Below are 21,955 nucleotides of genomic sequence, written 5' to 3'. Positions count from 1 at the left end.
TCTCTTCTTTATAATGTCTTTGGATTTAGTGTCAGTAATTCTGGCCCACTAGAAAAGAGTTGTGAAGTGTTTTGCCTCCAGTTTTCTAGAATAGTTTGTGTAGAATTCATGATTTATTCCTTAAATGCTTAATAGAACTCACTGGTGAAACCATCTATGCATGGGAAAGTTTTTAACTTAAAAATTTAACTTTTTAAAGTAGTTACAGGACCATTGATTGTGTGTGTGTGTGTATATGCATACATGCATACATATATATATATGTATGTATATATAAATCTTACTGAATGATTTCTGACAATGTGGGTTTTTCAGTTTGTCTACTTTATCTAAGATACTGAATAAAATTGCTCATACTTTTCCCTTATAATTTTTTAATGCTCCTAGGATCTGTATTTGTATCTTCACACATTTCCAGTATTCATGATTTTTGTGTGATTACTTTTGCTCTTTTGTATCTTCATCAGTCCATTTCTCAGTCATAACAGTCTTATAAAATTGATTTTAGATTTTAGATTTCACTGATTTTCTTGTTCTGCTTTTTACTTCCCTGATTTCTGTCTTTATTAGTTTCTTTTTTTATTTTGGGTTTGTTTATTTGATTGTTTTAGGTAGAAGCTCAGATCACTGATTTGAAATCTTTATTTTTGTCTAATGTCATTTAGTACTGTAAATTTCCTTTGAACGTTGCTTTAGAGCATTCCATGAATGTATTGTGTTATTTTCATTTTATTTAATTTCCTTTTGATATCTTTTGTCTGTGAATTATTTAGAAGTGTGTTATTTAGGGGCCACCTGGGAGGCTCAGTCGGTTAAGTGTCTGATTTCGGCTCAGGTCATGATCTCATGGTTCATGGGTTCAAGCCCTGAGTCAGGTTCTCTGCTGACAGTTTGGAGGTCAGAGCCTGGAGCCTGCTTTGGATTGTATGTCTCCCTCTCGCTTTTCCCCTCCTCTCATCTCAGAAATAAATAAACATTTAAAAGAAATTTTTTAAAAATGTGTCGTTTAGTTTCCAGATATTTTTTGTTACTGACTTCTAACTTAGTTACATTGTGGGCCTAGAATACATGTTTGTTGTATGATTTGAAACATTCTATGTTTATTGCAATTTGAGATTTGTTTTATGGCCAAAAATATGGTCTGTTTTGGTTGTGTTCTGTGTACTCTGGAAAACAATTTGTGCTGTGCCCTGGTTAGATTGAGTATTCCCTAAATGTCATTTAGGCACAGTTAATTGATAATCTTGTACAAGTTTTTATATCCTTATTGATTTTTGTTTTGCTAAATGAGAGAACATAAATGTGAATTTATTCTTTTCAAAGTTTTATTATTTTTTCATTCATGTATTTTGAAGTTCTCTTACTAAGTGTAGAACAATAGGATTGCAGGTTTACTCTCTGAACATCCCATTACCATTATGAAGTGTCCCTCCTTAACCCTGGTAAGATTCTTTGCTCTGAAATCTGTTGTGTCTGGTACTACTATGGCATGGTATTTATTTATTTTTCTTTCATAAATAACCTGTTTGCATTTTTATATTTAAGTAGGTTTCTTGTAGAAGAGCTAGAGTTGGATCACAGTATTTATCCAGTGTGATAGTCTTTGCCTTTTTAAGTAGGAGTGTTTTTGCCACTTACATTTAGTGTGATTGTGGATTATGTTTGGGCTTAAATAAACCATCTTTCTATTTTGTTTGTCTTGTCTATTATCCCTTTTCTGTAGTTTTTTTTGCCATATTTTGTACTTACTAGCCATCACTTTTAGTATTGTTTTTTTTCCATTGGCTTACTAGCCCTACTTCTTTGTCTTGGTTTTTTAGAGGTTACTTTAGGGCTTATAGTGTTTATTTTCAACTTACTACAATCTTCCTTTATTTCCAATTTAAGAACCTTATAGTGGTATAGTTCAATGTCTCCTCTTGCATACTGCTTGTAATCCTCATACATTTGACTTCCACCTTTGTTATATACCCCACAATACATTGCTAATATTTCTGTTTTAAAAGGATAATTATGCTTTAAAGTAATTTTTTTTATATAAGAAAGATACATTTGCCATTTTCATTGTTCTTCATTCCTTTTGTTGTATAGATTTTTTTTTTTTTGGTATCTATATAGATAAGCTGTCTAGTATAATTTTCCTTCTGCTTGAAGGAGTTCCTTCAACATTTCTAGTAGTTTAGGTCTGCTAATTTTGGATTCTTTTGTCTTTGTCTGAAATTCGTTTTATTTTACGTTAATTTTTGAAAGAGACTTTTGGGGAGTATAAAATTTTATCACTCAGGGTTTTTTAAAGTACTTTTGCACAATTCTTTTTACTAGAATTGAGATCTTTGTTTCTATATAATATGGCTTAATTTTTCTGCCTGCTTTTTTTTTCTTTTTTTTTTCTTTTTTTAATTTTTTTTTTTTAATGTTTGTTTATTTTTGAGACCGAGAGAGACAAAGCATGAGCAGGGGAGGGGCAGAGAGAGAGGGAGACACAGAATCTGAAATGGGCTCCAGGCTCTGAGCTGTCAGCACAGAGCCCGACGCGGGGCTCAAACTCACAGACCGTGAAATCATGACCTGAGCTGAAGTCGGATGCTTAACCGACTGAGCCACCCAGGCGCCCCTCTGCCTGCTTTTTAAAGATTTTTTTGTTTATGGTTTGAACAGTTTGATTATGATATGAGTTAGTGTGGTTTCCATCGTGTTTATTTTCCTATAATTTTTTTTTATTTTAGAGAGAGCACATGTGAGTGGGGAGGGGCAGAAAGAGAGGGAGAAAATTCCAAGCAGGCTCCACGCTGTCCGCACACAGCCCCATGTGGGGCTTGATCCCACAGACCATGAAGTCATGACATGAGCCGAATAAAGAACCACCCAAAGCACCCCTATTTTTCTAGAATTTCATTAAGCTTCTTGGATCTGTGCATTTATAATCTTGATTCAATTTGGGAGCATTTTGACAATTATTTCAGAAGTTTCACTTCTCCTTCAAAAACTCTAATTTCACTTACATTAGACTGCTTGAAGCTATCTTACAATGCTCTGTTCATTTTTATCCTAGTGTTTTTGTCTCATTTATTCTGTGTCTTCAGATTTGTTCATCTTTTTTGCAGTGTCTTAGTATTTTTTGGTTTGGTTACTTTATTTTTCATTTCTACAAGTTTGGTATAGATCTTTTAAATTATCTTTCATGTCTCTTCTTAACATGCTGATGTTTTTTTCACTCTTGAGCATATGAAATATAATTAAAATAATATCTTTATGCTGTTATTTATAATTCAGCCATCTTTGTTATTTCCAGGTTGATTTTGATTTTTTTTCTCATTAAAGACTGTATTTTCCTGCTTTCTTGCATCGCTATCAACTTTTTATTAGATGTCAGACATTGTAAATTTTACCTTGATGGGGGTGGACATACTTGTATTCTAAAACGAAAATATTTTTGGGTTTTGTTCTTGGACATAGTTGAGTTACTTGAAAATTTTTCTTAATGTTTTCTTTACACTTTGTTAAGTGAGACTGGAGCAGCTTTTAGTCTTATGGCTGATTTTTTTGTTCTGTTTTGTTTTGTTTTGTTTTGTTTTGTTTTCTCCCTTCTAAGTAAAAGCCTGTATAACTTAGTGTCTTCTGCATTACAAGGTTTTCCACTGTGGCTAGTGGGAATACCAACTCTTCTCCTTTAGTAATTTATTCAAATGAATGCACTGATCAGTACTCTACTACAGATTCAAGTTGAAGCCTCTACAGATTTCAAGAGCTCACTCTGTAGCTTTCTTCTCTTCATGATTCTGCTCTATAAACTCAACTTCAACTCTGTTCCTGCTCCCAACTCAGTCTTCTCAGTTCAGGTGGACTGCTAGCCTCTGCTTGGATTCCTCTCCCTTCACTAGAAGCTCTCCCAGGCAGAAAGATAGGTTAATCATGGAGCTCACATTGTTTCCTGTCAGGAATTACTGTCCTGCATTGCCTATTGTTCATTGTCTGAAAACCATTGTTTTAATTTTTTCCATTAAGGCAGTAGGGTAAAGTCTAGTCACTGTTGACTCCATTTTTATCTAAGTTTATAGTAGTTAACTCAAGCTGTTTTCTGTTAGTAATTTAATTTTCAGGTGTGTCTGTTTTGTTCCTTGACAGTTAATTATTCTTTAAGTTTTATTTTCTCTTATTTCTTTGCTTAACTCTGCAAGCTCCTTTTTATCTTATTTTGTTCTTTTCCCGTTTCATTTTTGAGTTCTTTTCATTTGCTTTTTATTCTTTTATTGTTCAGGTGAAACACTTGTACAGGATTTCTTTTTCTTACTGAGTTTTGTTTCAGACTGAATTCTTAAAATGTCTTCTCACCACCACCCCTTTTTTCCCTTCCCCCTGAGGGATGTGCTTATTTATTTATTTTTATTTTTTGTTATAGTATGTTTGCATAGTTAACGATGATTTTTACTTGTCTTACTTAAGCTTACTATAAATGGCTTTGTTCCTACCTTATATTGGTTGCTCTAGTGTGTCTTGATTTCTACCATACTCCCTTCCCATGGTTTCTGAGACTTTTCCCCTAGAGCTGTGGCTGTCAGTCTGGAATATCATAGTCTGTCCAACTTCCTGAAGTCTGACAGTATGGTGGAGCTAGCCTAGGTTATGGTGAGTTCTTATGAGCATACTTACACTTTCCTCTTCTGAAATACTGGTAAATACCCCTACCAGTGTTCCTCTGGGGTATACAACTAGTTTAGGTGGAGTTCCACTGGAGAAAGTTAGCCTGAGTTTTCATTGTTTTCACTATCACCACTTCCTTTCCAGAAGAGGGAAAAAGATAAGGATGCCAGTTCACTTCTTTTTCTCTTCTGGGGTATTTGAGAGGTCTCAGGATTTTGTGAATTCACCAATATATCTGTGGGCTAAGATGGGAGCCAGAGATGGGCATGTAATCATGAATATTTTGTTTTTGTTAAATTATTTTCTGCTGATTTTTTCCCCTTGTTTTTTTAACTCATTTATTTTGATTGATTTGGAGGTAAAACACTTAAAAAAAATTTTTAAGTTTGTTTATTTATTTATTTATTTATTTTGAGAGTGAGAGAGCCTGTAAACAGGGGAGGGGCAGGAAGGAGGGAGAGAGTTGAGAACCCAAGCAGGCCCTGCACTGACCGCATGGAGCCCGGTGCGGTGCTCTAACTCACTAACTGAGATCATGATCTGAGCCAAAATCAAGAGTTGGACACTTAACCAACTGAGCCATCCAGGCTCCCGAGGTCAAGCACTTTTATGTTTTGACTTGGGTTTAACTTTACACAGAAATGACTGAGTTTTATAGTTCATGGATAATTTTATGTGACCCAAATCCTTTTGTTCTTTGGTAATCACTTTAACTTCAGTCTTTTTCTCTTTTGAGCGGATGGAACATAAATTTTCACCGTATCATTTTAAACTGTACTGATTTTTAATATTCTTTTTCCCAGATACCGTGTTTATGTGGCAGTGCCCCTTGTTTGCTGTGTCGATGCTGTCCTAGTGGAAACAACTCTACTGTAACTAGATTGATCTATGCACTTTTCTTGCTTGTTGGAGTGTGTGTAGCTTGTGTAATGTTGATACCAGGAATGGAAGAACAACTGAACAAGGTTAGTTTTTTTGTTTGTTTAAGTGATTAACTGAACCTGTAGCACGTGTATGTGTAAACTGATTTTCATGTTCAAAACAGAATAATGTACAAAGTAAGATAATGTGTAATTCCCAATTTTAGCAATCTTCATAGTCTTTTAGGAAAGACAGACAATACAAGACAGATTAAGGTCTGTGATGGTGGTACAGAAAATGTGCTGTGGTAATAAGGAGAAATAAGTAATTATAACCAGTTAAATGTCAGAACTCAGTGGTGTCATGGAAAAAGGGACATTCTAAGAATGAGTAGAACTTCTCTATGCAGAGACTGAAAAATAGGAAGCAGAATGGGGATAAAGAGCTTGTCGCGCAGAATATGTATGCTTTTGGCAGATTGATAATTCGAAGTTAGGCAGTTAAATGTGGAGGCTTTTTTAATGGTATAATCAAGAACTATATAGAGAGCCAGTGATAGTTTTTCTGAATACAGAATTAACTGAATTGGGATTTAAATACTGGCAGGGGTAGAATCATACATAATATTCAGGTTCTGATTCTGGACAACTAGGAGGAAACTGTTATTGTTAACCTAGGAAAAAAAATAAAAAGTGTACTTAAAAAATTTTTTTTCAGGAACTCAGGTTGTGAAAGATGAGGAAAATACAATTATTTAATTTGTAAAACACTGACTTGTTACTGTACTACATACGTGAGTGAGAGTGTGTGTTTGTGTATCCCGTGGGAAGTAGAAAACATTGTGTGTAACAAAAAAGAAATAGCTAGAGGTGTTTTGGGAATAGAGATGAAAGTTAAAACCAACCATGGTAGCATATGCTGAAGACCATTCAAAGGGAGCAGACTAACTTCGACAAAAGCTCTTAGTGAAAGGGGTTGGTTAGCGAAAAGGGAACCTCAGAAGGAACAATGAAAAAAGGTGAACCAAGTGTACGCCCTGTTGTATAGGCCTGAGGAGGAAAGTATTGACACCCAGTCCATGATTAGTGTCTTGAAAAAGCAATTTCTTCAGAGTGCTGGGATCAGAGTAGTGAGAGGAGAATTGTAAAGCCATGAGGAAATGTGTCTAATAGCTATAAACTGCTGATTCGAGGAGTTTTCTAATAAAGGTGGCAGTCTCAGAGGTCAGCTGAGTTAAGGAAAGGATTTTTAGGATGAGAATTATTCATGTGTATTTTGAGATGAGTCAGCGATAAGAGATCTAATCTGTATGAGAGAGAGATAAGGTGATCCAGAGAAGGTTTAGAGGTTAGCTTTCCACCAAGACAAGATGAGTGACCATGCAGAATTTGAGGTTGAGAGAGAGTATGGGAGATGACCTCCATTTTAAAGCATAGTGTCTACTTGAGGTTGGCATTTGGGTAAGGAAAGATGGTGAAAGTTTGGGAAATGAAATTATTATGATTATGAAAGTCACTAGCATTGTACATGGTAGATGTGGATGACCAGTTAATGTTACTCAAGTCCTGGGTATAAGCAAAACACATATCTGTATGATTTTGTCATAGATCCAGTTGACTGTGGTAATAAATAGTTTAGTTGGTGGATGTTAATACTTAATACCAGATATTTTTCCTTCTCTGCTTTATGAAGGTCATCAAAGATTTGCATTTTCTGGAGTGCTTTGTGATATGTAGGGCCATGTCTCTAGTACTGATCAGTGAGTGGTGAGTAGAAGAAATACACCTTGGCCTCTACTTACTGATTTCCTTTTTTTTTTTTTTTTTTTTCTTGTCAACATGTACCTCATTTGAAATGGTGGCTTCTTCAACAGCCTGGGCTCCTGAAGTGACTACCATGACCATTTATGTACATGTACATTTATGTACATGACCATTTATGTACATGAGCAAGAACTATAACTTTGCTGTTTTAAGCCAGTGATATTTGGGGGTTGTTACTGAACCTTCTTAACCTAATATGGGTGGTTGAATTCATTTAATTGTGGGAATTTGCCAGGTGGTGTCCTGTGTAAGGGAATGGGATAATTAGCCTAGTTGAGTACATGTTGCAAGTGACTGTTGGTAAGTATATATTGCCATAAGGCTCAAACTGGGTTAGCAAGGTGAGATTTAAGTGGCACCAAGAAAGGGCTTACAGATTGTGTAGAGACTAGCAAAAGGAAGTAGTGCTTCCATTAGCTTAAATATTTTTAAGTTCTTGGTTTTAAAGGCACAAATTAACAGTTATATTTTGGCATATTGGTTTGCTTTAACATTTTCTAGAGGGAATAATTCATTCTCATACATATGAATAGTGCATGTAGTTCTGAGAACTCCCATTTATTTCACCTAAGATTTTTTTTGTATTCTGATTCCAGTGTGACTTTGAAATGGCCATTAGTCTTTCACAATTCTAAGTTACAAAGTAAAATCAGTGCCAGCTATTATACTGTTAATGCAAATCCATTTGTTACCAGAAATAATACTTGTAGAATAAGAGACCAAAACTCAAAATGTATTTAGGTCTCATTGGCTTTGAGAAGCTATCAATGTTCTCTTCAGTATTTAGGAACTAACTTAGTTACTCTGTAATTGCCTTCAGCTTTTATTGATTGTATTCTTCTCTTACTGGTGTAATTCAATATATCACAGGAGAATGCAAGATTTTTTTGTTTGTTTTTAACATTTATTTATTTTTGAGAGAGAGAACGAGTGAATAGGGAAGAGGCGGAGAGAGAAGGAGACACAGAATCCGAAGCAGGCTCCAGGCTCCAAGCTGTCAGCACAGAGCCTGACACAGGACTCGAACCCACAGACGGCGAGATCATGACCTGAGCTGAAGTCAGACGCTTAACCGACTGAGCCACCCAGGCGCCCCTGGGGGAATGCAAGTTTTAGAAAATTTAGAATAAGTCTGCAAGTCAGAATAAGCATCCAATGTAGGATTGGCATTCATAGTTTATCTTGGGCTTATATAAAGTAAAAACGGTTAAATGTCTACTGATGAAAATTTTCCAGATTTAACCTTGATTACATATTCAGCATAAACTGTCAAGCAAACTTCAGTTTTTTAAACCTTAAACTATTTGATTACATAGAGTTTTCATTTTTACTTAAAATTCTAGATCATAAACTCTTGTTTTTCTAGATTCCTGGATTTTGTGAAAATGAGAAAGGCATTGTTCCTTGTAATATTCTGGTTGGCTATAAAGCTGTGTACCGTCTGTGCTTTGGTTTGGCTATGTTCTATCTTCTCCTCTCTCTGCTAATGATCAAAGTGAAGAGCAGCAGTGATCCTAGAGCTGCAGTGCATAATGGGTATGTTTTTCAATAATAATATGAAAATCTGTGCAGTCTCAGTACTTTTGAATCTGTCTAAAAAAAACTGTAAAATAAATTACACAACTTGCAGAATTATTTTGTTATTCATGAATGACCAGGTAAGAATATCTTCTGGTCTCTACTAGAGAATGTCAGACTTTAGAAATACTAATATTAGATAGTAGCCTTGGGTTGTTTATTGGTATAATCTTTGATGCAGGTTGCTTTATAGTTTCATTATAAAAAGAGGATCTATATCTGTTATTAATAAGGAGGAACTTACTCCCACCTCTGCTTTAACCTTTTGGTAGACCAGTCTTATTATGTGAAAGTGAACTTAGTTCCCTAGACCTACAGTGCAACCAAAATGAAAAACTTTAATCCTAAATAGGGTGATTGATTGTTTAAATGGTTGGTTATACTAGACCATCCAGAAAGGAACTTCAGGATCCCTTTTATTAATCTCCCTTAATGTAGAGCATCGCTTCTGGTACTTAATTTGAATGTTTTTAATTTTATCTGTCCTTTTCTCTCCATAAGTTAAAAAAAAAAAAAACTTTTTTTGAGTATCTGTTGTTCTTTATTAACATATGCTACCAAAAACAGGAAGGATGAGCAAGTGTAATATAAATATTAATGAAAAAATGTGCTGTGACAGGTTGAATTATTTTGTTTATTTTGTCCTTGTAGTTATTGGTATTTATTTGCACTCCTACCACTATATTTACTTAATGTGTTTTTAAACACTTCTCAAAATGTATCTCAGAATGGCTGTGACAACCATTCCCTGAGATAATACTCTTGTCAAAGTAGCATGCACATAGCACTCTTAGAATCATCTTTGTTACACGTGTTTCTTTTTGAGATAAAGTTGACATATAACATTGTATAGGTTTAGCCTATACAAAGTGTTGATTTCATACATTTGTATATTGCATTATGATTACCTTTGTAGGGTTAGCCAGGACTTCAGTCATGTCACAGTTATTATTTCTTTTGATGAGAACAGTTAGCAACATTGAAGTCTGTAATGCAGTATTGCTACTTATAGTCACTATGCTGTGCATTCCATCTCCAGGACTTATTTAGTGTTTGCAGGTTTGTTCCCCTTCATGGCCTCTCCCAATGCCCACCCACACACATACACCCCATACCCTGGTAACCACCATTCTGTTCTGTTTTTTACAAGTTCGGTTTTTTTCAGATTCCACATACGAGTAAGTGATACCATACAGTATTTGTCTTTCCTTGTCTGGTTTATCTCACTTAGCATAATGCCTTCAAGCTTCATATATGTTGTTGCAGATGATGGGATTTGCTTTTTTCTCAGGGCTATATAATATTCCATTTTACATCTATACCACTGTTTCTTCATTCATTGACAAGCACTTACAAGCATTGACAAGTTGTTTTCATATCTTGCCTATTGTGAATAAAGCTGCAGTAGTAAACATGGGAGTGCAGGTATCTTTTTGGTATCCTGTTTTTACGTCCTTTGGATGTATAACTAGAAGGGAATTGCTGGATCTTATGGTAGTTTCTATTTTTAATTTTTTGAGGAAACTTTATACTCCTGTTCATAGTGGCTGAACTAGTTTACATTCTCACGAACAGTGCTCAAGGTTCCCTTTCACCACATCGTTCTCGACACTTATTTCTTGTCTTGATGATGATACCCCTTTCATCCAAACAGGTGTGAGGTGCTATCTCATAATGGTTTTGATTACATTTCCCAGATGATTAGTGATACTGAGCACCTTCTCATACACCTGTTAGCCATTTGTCGTCTTTGGAAAATCTGAGTTCCTCTGCCCATTTTTTAATTGGGTTGTTTTTCGTTATTGAGTTGTGTGAGGTTTTTTTATATATGTTGGATACTAACTCCTTATCCAGTATATGGTTTGCACATATATTCTGTTTTGTAGGTTGCCTTTTGTTGATTGTTTTTTTGCTGTGCAGAGGAAGATTTTTAGTTTGTAGTCTCACTTGTTTGATTTTACTTTTGTTGCTTATGCTTCTTGTATCTTATCATCTAAAAACTCATTGCCAAGACCAGTGTTAAGGGTTTCTTCCCTATTTTAATCTTCCTAGTATCAGAATCTTCCTAGTATGTTCTACAGTGTCAAGTCTTAATATTTCATTCTTTTTTTTTTTTTTTATAATGTTTATTTTTGAGAGAGAGACAGAGTGTGAGCAGGGCAGGTACAGAGAGGGAGAAAGAATCTGAAGGAGGCTCCAGGCTCTGAGCTGTCAGCACAGAGCCCCGTGCAGAGCTCAAACTCACGGATCATGAGATCATGACCTGAGCCGAAGTCGGACACTTAACTGACTGAGCCACCCAGGCACTCCAATATTTCATTCTTTAATCCATTTCTAGTTTAATTTTTGTGAGGTGTGTAAGATAGAGGTCCAGGTTCATTTTTCTGCATGTGGTTATACAGTTTTCCCATAAAAGAGACTGTCCTTTCTCCATTGATTTTGACGTCTTCATCAAATAGTAGTTGATCACACGTGCAAGGATTTATTTCTAGGCTCTCTGTTATATTCCGTTGGCCTATGTGTCTTTTTATGCCAGTAACATACTATTTTGAATACTGTAGCTTTGTGGTACAGTTTAAAATCTGTACCTGTGATATTTCTAACTTTGTTTCACATGATTATTCTGGCCATTTTGGGGTCTTTTTGTGATTTTTTGTACAAAATTTAGGATTTTTTTTCCTATTTCTGAGAAAAATGCCATTGAAACTTTCATAAGGATTGTATTGAATCCATAGATGGCCTTGAGTAGTGCAAACATTTTAACAATGTTCTTCAGATCCATAAACATGAATATCTTTCTCTTTTATTGTGTCTTCAGTTTCTTTCATCAAAGTCTTGTAGTTTTCGTTGCATAGATCTTATGCTTCTTTGGCTAGATTTATTCCTAAGCATTTTATTATTTTTGATGCCATTATGAATAGGATAGTTTTCTTTACTTTTCAGGTATTTTGTTGTTAATGTATCAAAATGTAACTGATTTCTGTGTGTTGATTTTGTATTCTGCAACTTTACTGAATTTGTTGATTCATTCCAACAGGGTTTTTGGTTGACTGTTTAGGATTTTCTATATATAAGATCATACCATCTGCAAATAAAGACAATTTTATTTTTTCCTTCCCAGTTTGGCTGCTTTTTATTTCTTTGTTTTACCTAATTGCTCTAGGTAGAATTTCTAGTACTATGTTGAATAAGAGTGGTGAGAGTTAGCACTCTTGTCTTGTTGCTAAATGTAGAGGAAAGGTTTTCTTGGTTGAGTATGATGTTATCTGTGGATCTGTTGTTTATGACCTTTATTTGTTGAGGTATGTTTCTTTGTAGCCCAATTTGTTGAGGGTTTTCAGCTTGAAAGGATGTTTTTCATATTTTGTGAAATGCTTTTCTGCATCTACTGAGATTGTCATATGATTTTTATTTTTCATTCAGTTATCAATTTGTTAGTTTGCATATATTGAACCATCCTTGCATCCCAAGGATAAATTCCATTTGCTCATGGTGCTACAGACCTTCTAATGTATGGTCGGATTTGGTTTGCTAACATTTTGTTGAGAATTTTTGCATCTGTATTCATCAGGGAAGTTAGCCCATAGTTTTCTTGTAGTGTCCTTTCCTAGCTTTGGCATCAGGGTAATGCTGGCCTGGTAAAATGAATTTGGAAGTATCCATTCCTCTTCAGTAATTTGGAAGAGTTTGAGAAGGATTGGCATTAATTCCTCTTTAAAAGTTTGTTAGAATTGACCAGTGAAATCCTCAGATACTGGGCTGTTCTGGGTTGGGAGGTTTTTGATTACTGATTCAGTCCCTTTACTTGCTATTGGTCTGTTCAGATTTTGTTTCTTTTTGATTCAGTCTTGATAGGTTGTGTTTTTAAGAATGTATCCATTTCTTCTGGTTATCCAGTTTGTTGGCATGTAATTCTTTATAGCAGTCTCTTACAAACATATGTATTTATGTAGTATCAGTTGTAATGCCTCTTTTGTTTCTGATTTTGAGTATTCTCTCTTTTTTCTTAGTCTAGCTAAAGGTTTGTCAGGGGTTTTTTTGGTTTGTTTGTTTGTTTTTCCTGTTTTGTATCTGTTTCCACTTTGATCTTTATTTCCTTCCTTCTGCTAACTTTGGCCTTAGTTCTTTTTTATTAGTCCTTGAGGTGTACAGTTACGGTTGTTAAAGATGTGTTTTCTTAATATGTACATTTATCACTATGTACTTCCCCTCAGAACTGCTTTTGCAGTGTCTCATACATTTTATTATGTGTTTCTGTTTTCATTTGTTTTGAGGTATTTTTTGATTTCTTCTTTAATCCCTTGGTTTCACAGGGGTGTGTTGTTTCGTTTCCACATGCTTGTAAATTTTCCAGGCTTCCTCTTGTTGATTTCTAGTTTCATGCTCTTACAGATGGAAAAGATACTTGGAATGATTTCAGTCTTCTTAAGTTTGAAAAGACTTTTGAACCCTATCCTATGATCAGTTCACTCTGGAGAATGTTCCCTGTGCACTTGAGAATGTGTGTTCTTTTGCTGTTGGATGGAATGTTCTATGAATGTGTTAGGTCCATTTGGCCTAATGTATTGTTCAAATCCAGTATTTATTTCCTTGTGGATTTGCTGTCTAGAGGATTTATCCACTGCTGAAAGTGTGGGATATTAAAGTCTCCTACTATTATTTTATTGTCCATTTCTGTCTTAAAATCTGTATTTGCTTAATATATTTATTCTGATGTTGGGTGGGTGTGTGTGTGTGTGTGTAGTGTAGTGTAGTGTATATATGGTTGTTACATCTTAGAGAATTGAATTGGTCCCTCTATCATTATATAATGGCCACCTTTGTCTCTTGTTACCTTCTTTGGCTTAAAGTTTATTTTGTCTGATGTAGGTATGCTACCACTCCCACTTTCTTTTGCTTCCCAGTTGCGTGGAGTATCCTTTACTATCCCTTTATTTTGAGCCCATGAGTGTCCTTGAATCTGATGTGAATCTTGTATCCAGCATATAGTTGGGTCTGGTTTTTTAATCCATCTAGCCAAAGCATGCCTTTTGATTGGTGAATTTAGTACATACATGTTTAGGACAATTACTGATATGTAATGCTACCTTATACAATGCTCTCTGGTTGTACTGTATTTCCATTCTTTTCCCTCCATTTCTGCCTACTTTTGTAAATTGGTATTCCTGGTGGTATGCTTTGTTTCCCTTTTTATCTTTTGTGTGTCTACTCTAGGTTTTTGCTTTGTGTTTACTATGAGATTTACATAAACATCTTAGAGATAAAAGCCCATCTTAAGCTGATAGCAACATAACTTCAATTGTATACAAAAGCTCTACCCATTTACTCCTCCCTTTTATATTTTTGATGTCAGTTTACTTTTTAGATTGTATATTAATAGAGTGGCTATAGTTTTTTTAATAACTTTTTTTAAGATTTATAGTTAACATACCATCCTATTATAGAATTAGAGTTTTCTGAATCTTACTGTGCATTAGTCTTCACCAGTTTATTGTATACTTATATATGTTTTCATGTCACTAATTAGCATCTTTTCATTTAAGCTTGAACTTTCACCATTTTTTTTGCAAGGAAAGTCTAGTGGTGGTGAATTTAGCTTTTATTTATCTGAGAAAGTATTTATTTTTCAAATCTGAAGAATGACTGGTAGATCGAGTATTCTTGGCTGGAAGTTTTTTTCTCTGAAAACTTAGAATGTGTCATTCCCCTCCTTCCTGGCCTGTAGCATTTCTGCTGAGAAATCCAGATAGCTTAGTGGGAGTTCCTTTGTGGATTATGATCATTTTTTTCTCTGGCTGCTTTTAGGATTATCTTCCACCTTTGACAGTTCATGTCTTAGAGAAGGTCTTTTGCATTGAGATAATAGCATAATCTATTAGAGTTGTGAACTCGGTTGTATATTTCCCAGGTTTGAGAAGTTCTCCATTATTATTCAAATAAACTTTTTCCCTTCTCTCATCTCTGGAACGCTGATTATTCTAATATTTGGATACTATAGATCTCATGGGCTTTGCTCTTTTTTATTCTTTTCTCCTCTGTTCACTCCTATTGGGTTATTTGAAAATTTTTGTTCTCCAGGTCGCTTATTCTGTCCTTGATCTACCCTGCTGCAAGTGCTATTGCAGTTTTCATTTCTTTCATCTTTCTTTGGCTCCAGAATTTGATTATTTTTTATGACTTCTGGCTCTCCTAAATTTCTTGTTTTGTTCATGTATTTCTTTCCCCTGAATTTATCTTTCTGTGTTTTCTTGTAGCTTGTTGAGTTTCCTCAAAATAGCTATTTTGATTCTTTATCCACTAGATTGCAAGATTCCATGCCTTTCAGCTTACTTGTTGGATTATTGTCTTTTGGTAATGGAATGTTTTCTTGATTTTTCATGTTTCCTGTAGTTTTGTGTTGGTTGCTTTCGCATTTGAAGTAGGAGACATCTCAAGTTTATACTGGTTGCTTTCGATGGGGTATACTCTTCTTGATCCTGTTATATATATCTGGGGTTCTCTTTGACCTCGTGTTTATACACTTGCTGCACATTTCTTTTATACACTTGCACACTTCTTGCTCACTTTTGTGGAAGATCTTAAGCTTTTATGTCTTCCATGGTTCTTACAACTCACCTTGCTGGCTACCAGAAATTTTTTGTTTTGTTTTCCAGATGATGGCACTACAGCTCATTTTGTAGTTTCTCCCTTGCCTACAGATCATGGTGTTTTTCTCAGAGCACTCTCATTATCGCATCCTCTCTTGCTCTTGCACTCAGGAGTGCACACAAAGAGCTGGCTGCAGAGTGGGAGGTGTGGGTTTAGCACCCTGGGTGTTTAGGGTCCCACTTAGCCAGCCAGCCAGCAGAGATTCTTGGCTGAGGATCTCCCAGAGGCTTGTGAGCAGATGTCCTGCTTAAGTCCTGAGTGTAATTGGCAGAAACTGTGTTCCTGTAATTCTTTTTAATATCCACCTCTCTCTCCATCTTCTCCCTCCCCTTAGTCATGGAGTTTGCCTCAGTAATCTGGGTGCTTCTGGAGAGAAATGGTTTCTCCAGAATTGTCACACAGAGTTGGGGTAGCTGGTCACTCACAGCTCTCATTTTCCCCCATGGGAGAGGTTGCTGCCAGTGTCCATACTGTATTACCATGGTATAGGGGCAATGCTGGCAAAGTTCTTCCCCTCTCTCTTGCACTGAAACTCCTCTCCCTCCCACCCCAACACACACACACACACACACACACACACACACACACACTCAGGCCATGTGGGAATCTTCCCACAGTAGGGCTAGACTTTTATAAATTGTTTCTCATTCATAGGTATTTGCCCATATCAGCACTCTAGGTTTTCCCCAACTGGGAAAAGCTTGGAGGGATTGGAGAAGTTTATTAATTTTGTAGCCTATACCAAAGTGTGTCTGCCTATTATCAAATGCACAGGTGCACAAGACTCTTCCTTGGTCTTGGCATGTTTCTGGATCCCACAACTCCCATAGTAGCACTTTTGTTCATGGATGGATGCCTTATTGATTTGTTCAAAGCAGGAGAACAAAAAATAAGGACTTGCTATGTCATCAAGAGGCTGATGTTCTAAAAGCTGGGTTTTTTAAAACCAGATGGAGCATTTATCATGTATTTATAAGACCTATTCATTTGTACAGTAGACTTTATACTTTCACATATCCCATTCTTTTCATTTTTTTATTCAAGTATAATTAATGTACAGTGTTAACATTAGTTTCAGGTGTACAGTATGATTTAACAATTCTAGGTATTTCTCAGCACTCATCAAGATAAGGGTACTCTTAATCCCTTTTAGCTATTTTACCCATTTGCCCTCTAGCAACCACCAGTTTGTTCTCTGTATTTAAAGTCTGGTTTTTTATTTGTCTTTTTTTGTTAGTTTGTGTTCTTTAAATTCCAGAGGAGTGAAATCATATGGTAGTTGTGGTTCTGACTTATTTCACTTAGCATTATATCCATTCATTATTAAAAGTGAACCTGTGAAATAGAATATTCTCATTTTCTCATAATGAATTAGTTACAAATCTATCTTAAAACTATCCTAAACAGTCACATAAACTATTTTTTTCAGATGCTCTTAAAAAAGATTTCATATATGAAACTCTTTGTTGAGTGATTATTTATTAATAAACTATATTTCTATTTCTTTTAGATTTTGGTTCTTTAAATTTGCCGCAGCAATTGCAATTATTATTGGGGCTTTCTTCATTCCAGAAGGAACTTTTACAACTGGTAACAGTTTTTGTTTTTTCTTTTTTTTAATTGTGTGATGTTGATGTTCTGTAAAGAAACTTTAATAACTGTTGCCTGGAACTGTAACACTACTTCTTTCTATTTTTTTTTTCCAGTTGACAAAAGGCATTTGTGTAAAATATTATTTATCCTTTTGTTTATTGTGATTGTGAAAATGAAGTGATAAAAAGTGAACCGGCTGCTCGTTTGTATACTTTTTTTTTTTTTCTTTCAGTGTGGTTTTATGTAGGCATGGCAGGTGCTTTTTGCTTCATCCTCATACAGCTAGTCTTACTTATTGATTTTGCCCATTCGTGGAATGAATCATGGGTTGAAAAAATGGAAGAAGGGAATTCAAGATGTTGGTATGCAGGTAAGCTTTTGTCTTTTATAGCACATCTTCAGGATAGTTGAACTTTGAAGATAAGAGTACATATGTAGACTACAGGGAAATCAAGATTTTTATGAAGATTTTTGTGAAGAGATACTTACTTCAGGAGTCTGTGAGTGGCACTGAATCACACTGTATCAGCAACTTACTGAGAGAACTTTTAGTGAATCAGCTCTAGGAACATACTTAAGAATCAGGAAATAAACCAAGATACCCTGAGTGGCTAAAATAGATGTTGCAAAGGCTACTGCTGGCAGTACGTACCTTTTACAGCCTAGTTTCCTGTTCTACAGGAACTACAGGTAGATAAAATATCAAAGGGATTAGGGCTGCTAGAAATAAACAGTAGCATAAGGCATAAACATCAGCATGCAGAAAAAATATAAAAAGCGACTCTAGAAAATTTCATTTTATGTAAGTGGAAAGATCCACCTAAGGGGATTCTTGTAGTAGTGTGATTAATGTGTATTTATTTATAATGATGATCTTGGGTCCTACGGTTATACTGCAAAACACGGATCAAAAACTGAGGGAAGAAAACCAGGTTAAGTGTATAGTCAGTCAATGCTTGTGCAAATAGTAGGGACTATGATGAAGACCCTTCCTAAAATGCATAGATGCTGCTCAGTTTCATACAATCGTTACCTTATGGAAACGTGAACTCAGTATTGCTTAATTTTTTTCTGATTTCTTTAAAGAGAAGTCATAAATCTAAAATTTTATGTGAAGCGATCTGAGTTTCAGCTAAATATTTTAATTTGGAGTGAAAGCTGTATCATTGTATCTGCTAGCCTAATATTTCTCTCACACAGTTTGTGGTATTTGATCTCGGTGGTTAAAACAAAGAGTTTAGTATTCAAAGAAATAAGCTTCAGTTATTTGGAAAATTCAGTGTTCTAGAACACCCCATTCTTTTTTTTTTTTTTTTTTTTTTTAATTTTTTTTCTCAACGTTTTTATTTATTTTGGGGACAGAGAGAGACAGAGCATGAACGAGGAGGGGCAGAGAGAGAGGGAGACACAGAATCGGAAACAGGCTCCAGGCTCCGAGCCATCAGCCCAGAGCCCGACGCGGGGCTCGAACTCACGGACCGCGAGATCGTGACCTGGCTGAAGTCGGACGCTTAACCGACTGCGCCACCCAGGCGCCCCAAACACCCCATTCTTTAGTTCAAATTTAATGCAAGAGTTTCTGTTTTGTTCCCTGCTCCACCAGCGCTTGGAACTTTGTAGGCATTCAATAAATATTTGTTGGGTGGATCCCCATCTGGCACATCTACATAAACACCTGTGTATATGGAGCACACACAATAGCACAAAAACACACTGTGTATGTTTTAATTTACAAAGGAGAAACTAGGTTGTCTTATTAATCTTACATAATAAAAAATGTTTAAAGATATTAATATGGGAAAGCCTTGTTTTGTGGGCTTAGCATTAGCAATGAAAGTTTTGTTTCTCAGTGTCATTTGTAACTGAACAATTATGGTTAAGTAATTTTCCTTTTATTTTTCTGTATTTTGAAAATAATGACTAATGTATGTGAATGTGTTTGTAGTGGAGATATTACTATTAATAAAATACTTAGTCTGTTACTAACTTAATGTCCTTGAAAATACTATAGTGAGCTATATATGTGAAGACTATAAAATTTTCTGTGATAAAGTTCAGAAATAATATTCTTCCCTGCTTTTATAGCCTGCATAATGCTGACAATGTTAGTTGCTTAAAATACATTTTAGAGTAAAAAGTTTGTTTTTAAAATGAGCCCTACGCCTAATTCCTAATATTCATGATCAATTCTAATTGTCCAATTATATTTCCTTCACAGCATTGTTATCAGCTACAGCTCTGAATTATCTGCTGTCTTTAGTTGCTATCGTCCTATTCTTTGTTTACTATACTCATCCAGCCAGTTGTTCAGAAAACAAAGCATTCATCAGTGTCAACATGCTCCTCTGCCTTGGTGCTTCTGTAATGTCTATACTGCCCAAAATCCAAGTATGCTCTTTATATCATTAGTTTTTATGAAGCTTCCATTTTTCTGAGTTTTCTTAAATTTTGAATGATGTCAGAATATTTATTTGTCTTGCTTAATTTTTCTTTGTAGGAATCACAACCAAGATCTGGTTTGTTACAGTCTTCAGTAATTACAGTCTACACGATGTATTTGACATGGTCTGCTATGACCAATGAACCAGGTATGTTTTGTTTGCTTGGGTTTCTTTTTAATGAATTCTGAAACTTTTCTTTTTTCAGAAATGGTCATTTTATGAAATTAAGTCATTTAAAAAATAAGCCTCTAGAGGAATAAACCGTATGGAAATAATACCATTTTCATCTTTGATGTATCACTGTATTTTTTTTTTACTTTGTTTCTTTCACTAACAGAATTATGAGAGTATATGAAAATTATAACAAATATACCTAATTTGTACTGCCATATTTGCGATAGTATATATACAATATCACAAAAGAAAGCATACAAGAAAGAAAAGCTGTTAAAATGCTCCTTGATTCAGTGGTAAACAGTATAATTCTTTTACTTATTAAAATACTATTTCTGCCTGTGAGTACCTTGCAAGTGAATATAATAGGGCTTTGTAATGAATTTTTTTTAATGTTTACTTATTTTTTTTAATACTTATTTTTGAGGGAGAGAGACAGAGTCTGAGCAGGGGAGGTGTAGAGAGGGAGACACAGAATCCAAAGCAGGCTCCAGGGTCTGAGCTGTCAGCACAGAGCCTGACACAGGGCTTGAACCCACAAGCCGTGAGATCATGACCTGAGCTGTAGCTGGACACGTATCCACCTGAGCCACCCAGGTGCCCCTAATGAATCTTTATAGGCCTGTTACATTGCCTTCCACGAGACTAACTTGTTTCACCCCAAATGATATATATTGGCTTCTAATCTCATGGAATATCATTTGGCGTGAAACAAGTTAGTGAGAAATTAGTTACTAATTTTGAAAAGGAAGAAAATGGTCTCTTTTACTTAAAAAGAAAATTATAAAATATGTTATCTGAATCTGATTTCAAGCTCATAAGCTTAGTAGGTAATTTATCACTAGTCGGAGAAAGGCTTTTTTTTATTATTAGAGAAAGATTAGATTTGTTCAGGTATTTAAGTGGTTAGAAAAAATTTTTTAGTAATTATTCTTAAAATGGCTCTAAGAATCGGTTTTTTCCCCCCTAATTCAGGATTGTTTTCATTAATAAGATGGTAATTGACCTGTCTGGCTTCGTGAAAAACATTTTGCATACTTTAGTGAACACTACACAAACTTTAGTTTTTTCACATAAGAATACAGAGGAGATCATTATGACTTAATTGGACTTACCACAAAAGCATTTGCTAAAATTCTAATAACTGGTAATTTTATGTGTAAGCTACGTTGCTTATGTAGCAATGTATTTTGACAAGTGGATAAATTTCATTAAAGTAACTTGTTCTCTTACAATATATGTTAGGAGAAACCATTCTGTTTTAGTTTAGAACATCTGAATTTTTATTCCTAACTCTACTAGAGTTTTCTTATACTTTGCAAAGGTTATCTAAATTTCACCTGTTTCTTGATCAGTAGAAAGCTTAAAAATATTTCCGCTCTTACATGAGGTTTAAAATGAAATTACTTGATTTTTCCAAGCACCTCTATAAAATTAGCAGTGTAATATTTAAGTCTCATTAATAAATAGCAGTTATCTTAAAGAGTTAAAGAAAAACAACTGTAACTAGGACCTGAAAAAATACTTTCTATAGTGTTCTAACATTAATTCGACCTTAATATACATTACAGAAACAAACTGCAACCCAAGTCTACTAAGCATAATTGGGTACAATACAACAAGCACTATTCCAAAGGAAGGGCAGTCTGTCCAGTGGTGGCATGCTCAAGGAATTATAGGACTAATCCTCTTTTTATTGTGTGTATTTTATTCAAGGTAAGAAAAATTGTGCATTTTTTTAACAAGAAATCTAGCCTTTCATTTAAAAATCATTTTTTAAAAAACACCCTTTTTCCTTCTCTCTTTCTTCCTTAACTGTCTTTCATGCAGCATCCGCACTTCGAACAATAGTCAGGTTAATAAATTGACTCTAACAAGTGATGAATCAACATTAATAGAAGATGGTGGAGCCAGAAGTGATGGATCACTGGAGGATGGAGATGATGTTCACCGAGCTGTAGATAATGAAAGGGATGGTGTTACTTACAGTTATTCCTTCTTTCACTTCATGCTTTTCTTGGCTTCACTCTATATCATGATGACCCTTACCAACTGGTACAGGTAATTACATTTCATGAAAACTTTGCATGTGGAAATTTCAATGTTTTTCATGATTCCATCACAAAACATATGGTATGAAGTACTTTTTAACCTCCAGTGTACTTCAAAATTTACATCTAAGTGAGATCAGTATGA

At 35.0% G+C, this 21,955-nt stretch overlaps 1 protein-coding gene across 1 annotated transcript in view; it reads left to right on the top strand.

The window, feature by feature from the left end:
- The window catches only part of SERINC1 (serine incorporator 1), a 36,469-nt gene that overhangs the window by 11,460 nt on the left and 3,054 nt on the right, over nucleotides 1–21,955 (top strand). Inside the window, exons 2-9 of the mRNA XM_043592231.1 lie at nucleotides 5,445–5,606; nucleotides 8,692–8,861; nucleotides 17,062–17,141; nucleotides 17,377–17,514; nucleotides 19,363–19,532; nucleotides 19,642–19,732; nucleotides 21,331–21,475; nucleotides 21,590–21,820. Of these exons, the coding sequence (XP_043448166.1) occupies nucleotides 5,445–5,606; nucleotides 8,692–8,861; nucleotides 17,062–17,141; nucleotides 17,377–17,514; nucleotides 19,363–19,532; nucleotides 19,642–19,732; nucleotides 21,331–21,475; nucleotides 21,590–21,820 (1,187 nt within the window). The remainder of the gene's footprint in view (nucleotides 1–5,444; nucleotides 5,607–8,691; nucleotides 8,862–17,061; nucleotides 17,142–17,376; nucleotides 17,515–19,362; nucleotides 19,533–19,641; nucleotides 19,733–21,330; nucleotides 21,476–21,589; nucleotides 21,821–21,955) is intronic.

Source organism: Prionailurus bengalensis, chromosome B2 (genome assembly GCF_016509475.1).
Source record: "Prionailurus bengalensis isolate Pbe53 chromosome B2, Fcat_Pben_1.1_paternal_pri, whole genome shotgun sequence".
Lineage (NCBI taxonomy): Eukaryota > Metazoa > Chordata > Mammalia > Carnivora > Felidae > Prionailurus > Prionailurus bengalensis.
Note: the sequence above shows the minus strand (reverse complement) of the source record. Positions and strands in the feature narration are given on the sequence as shown.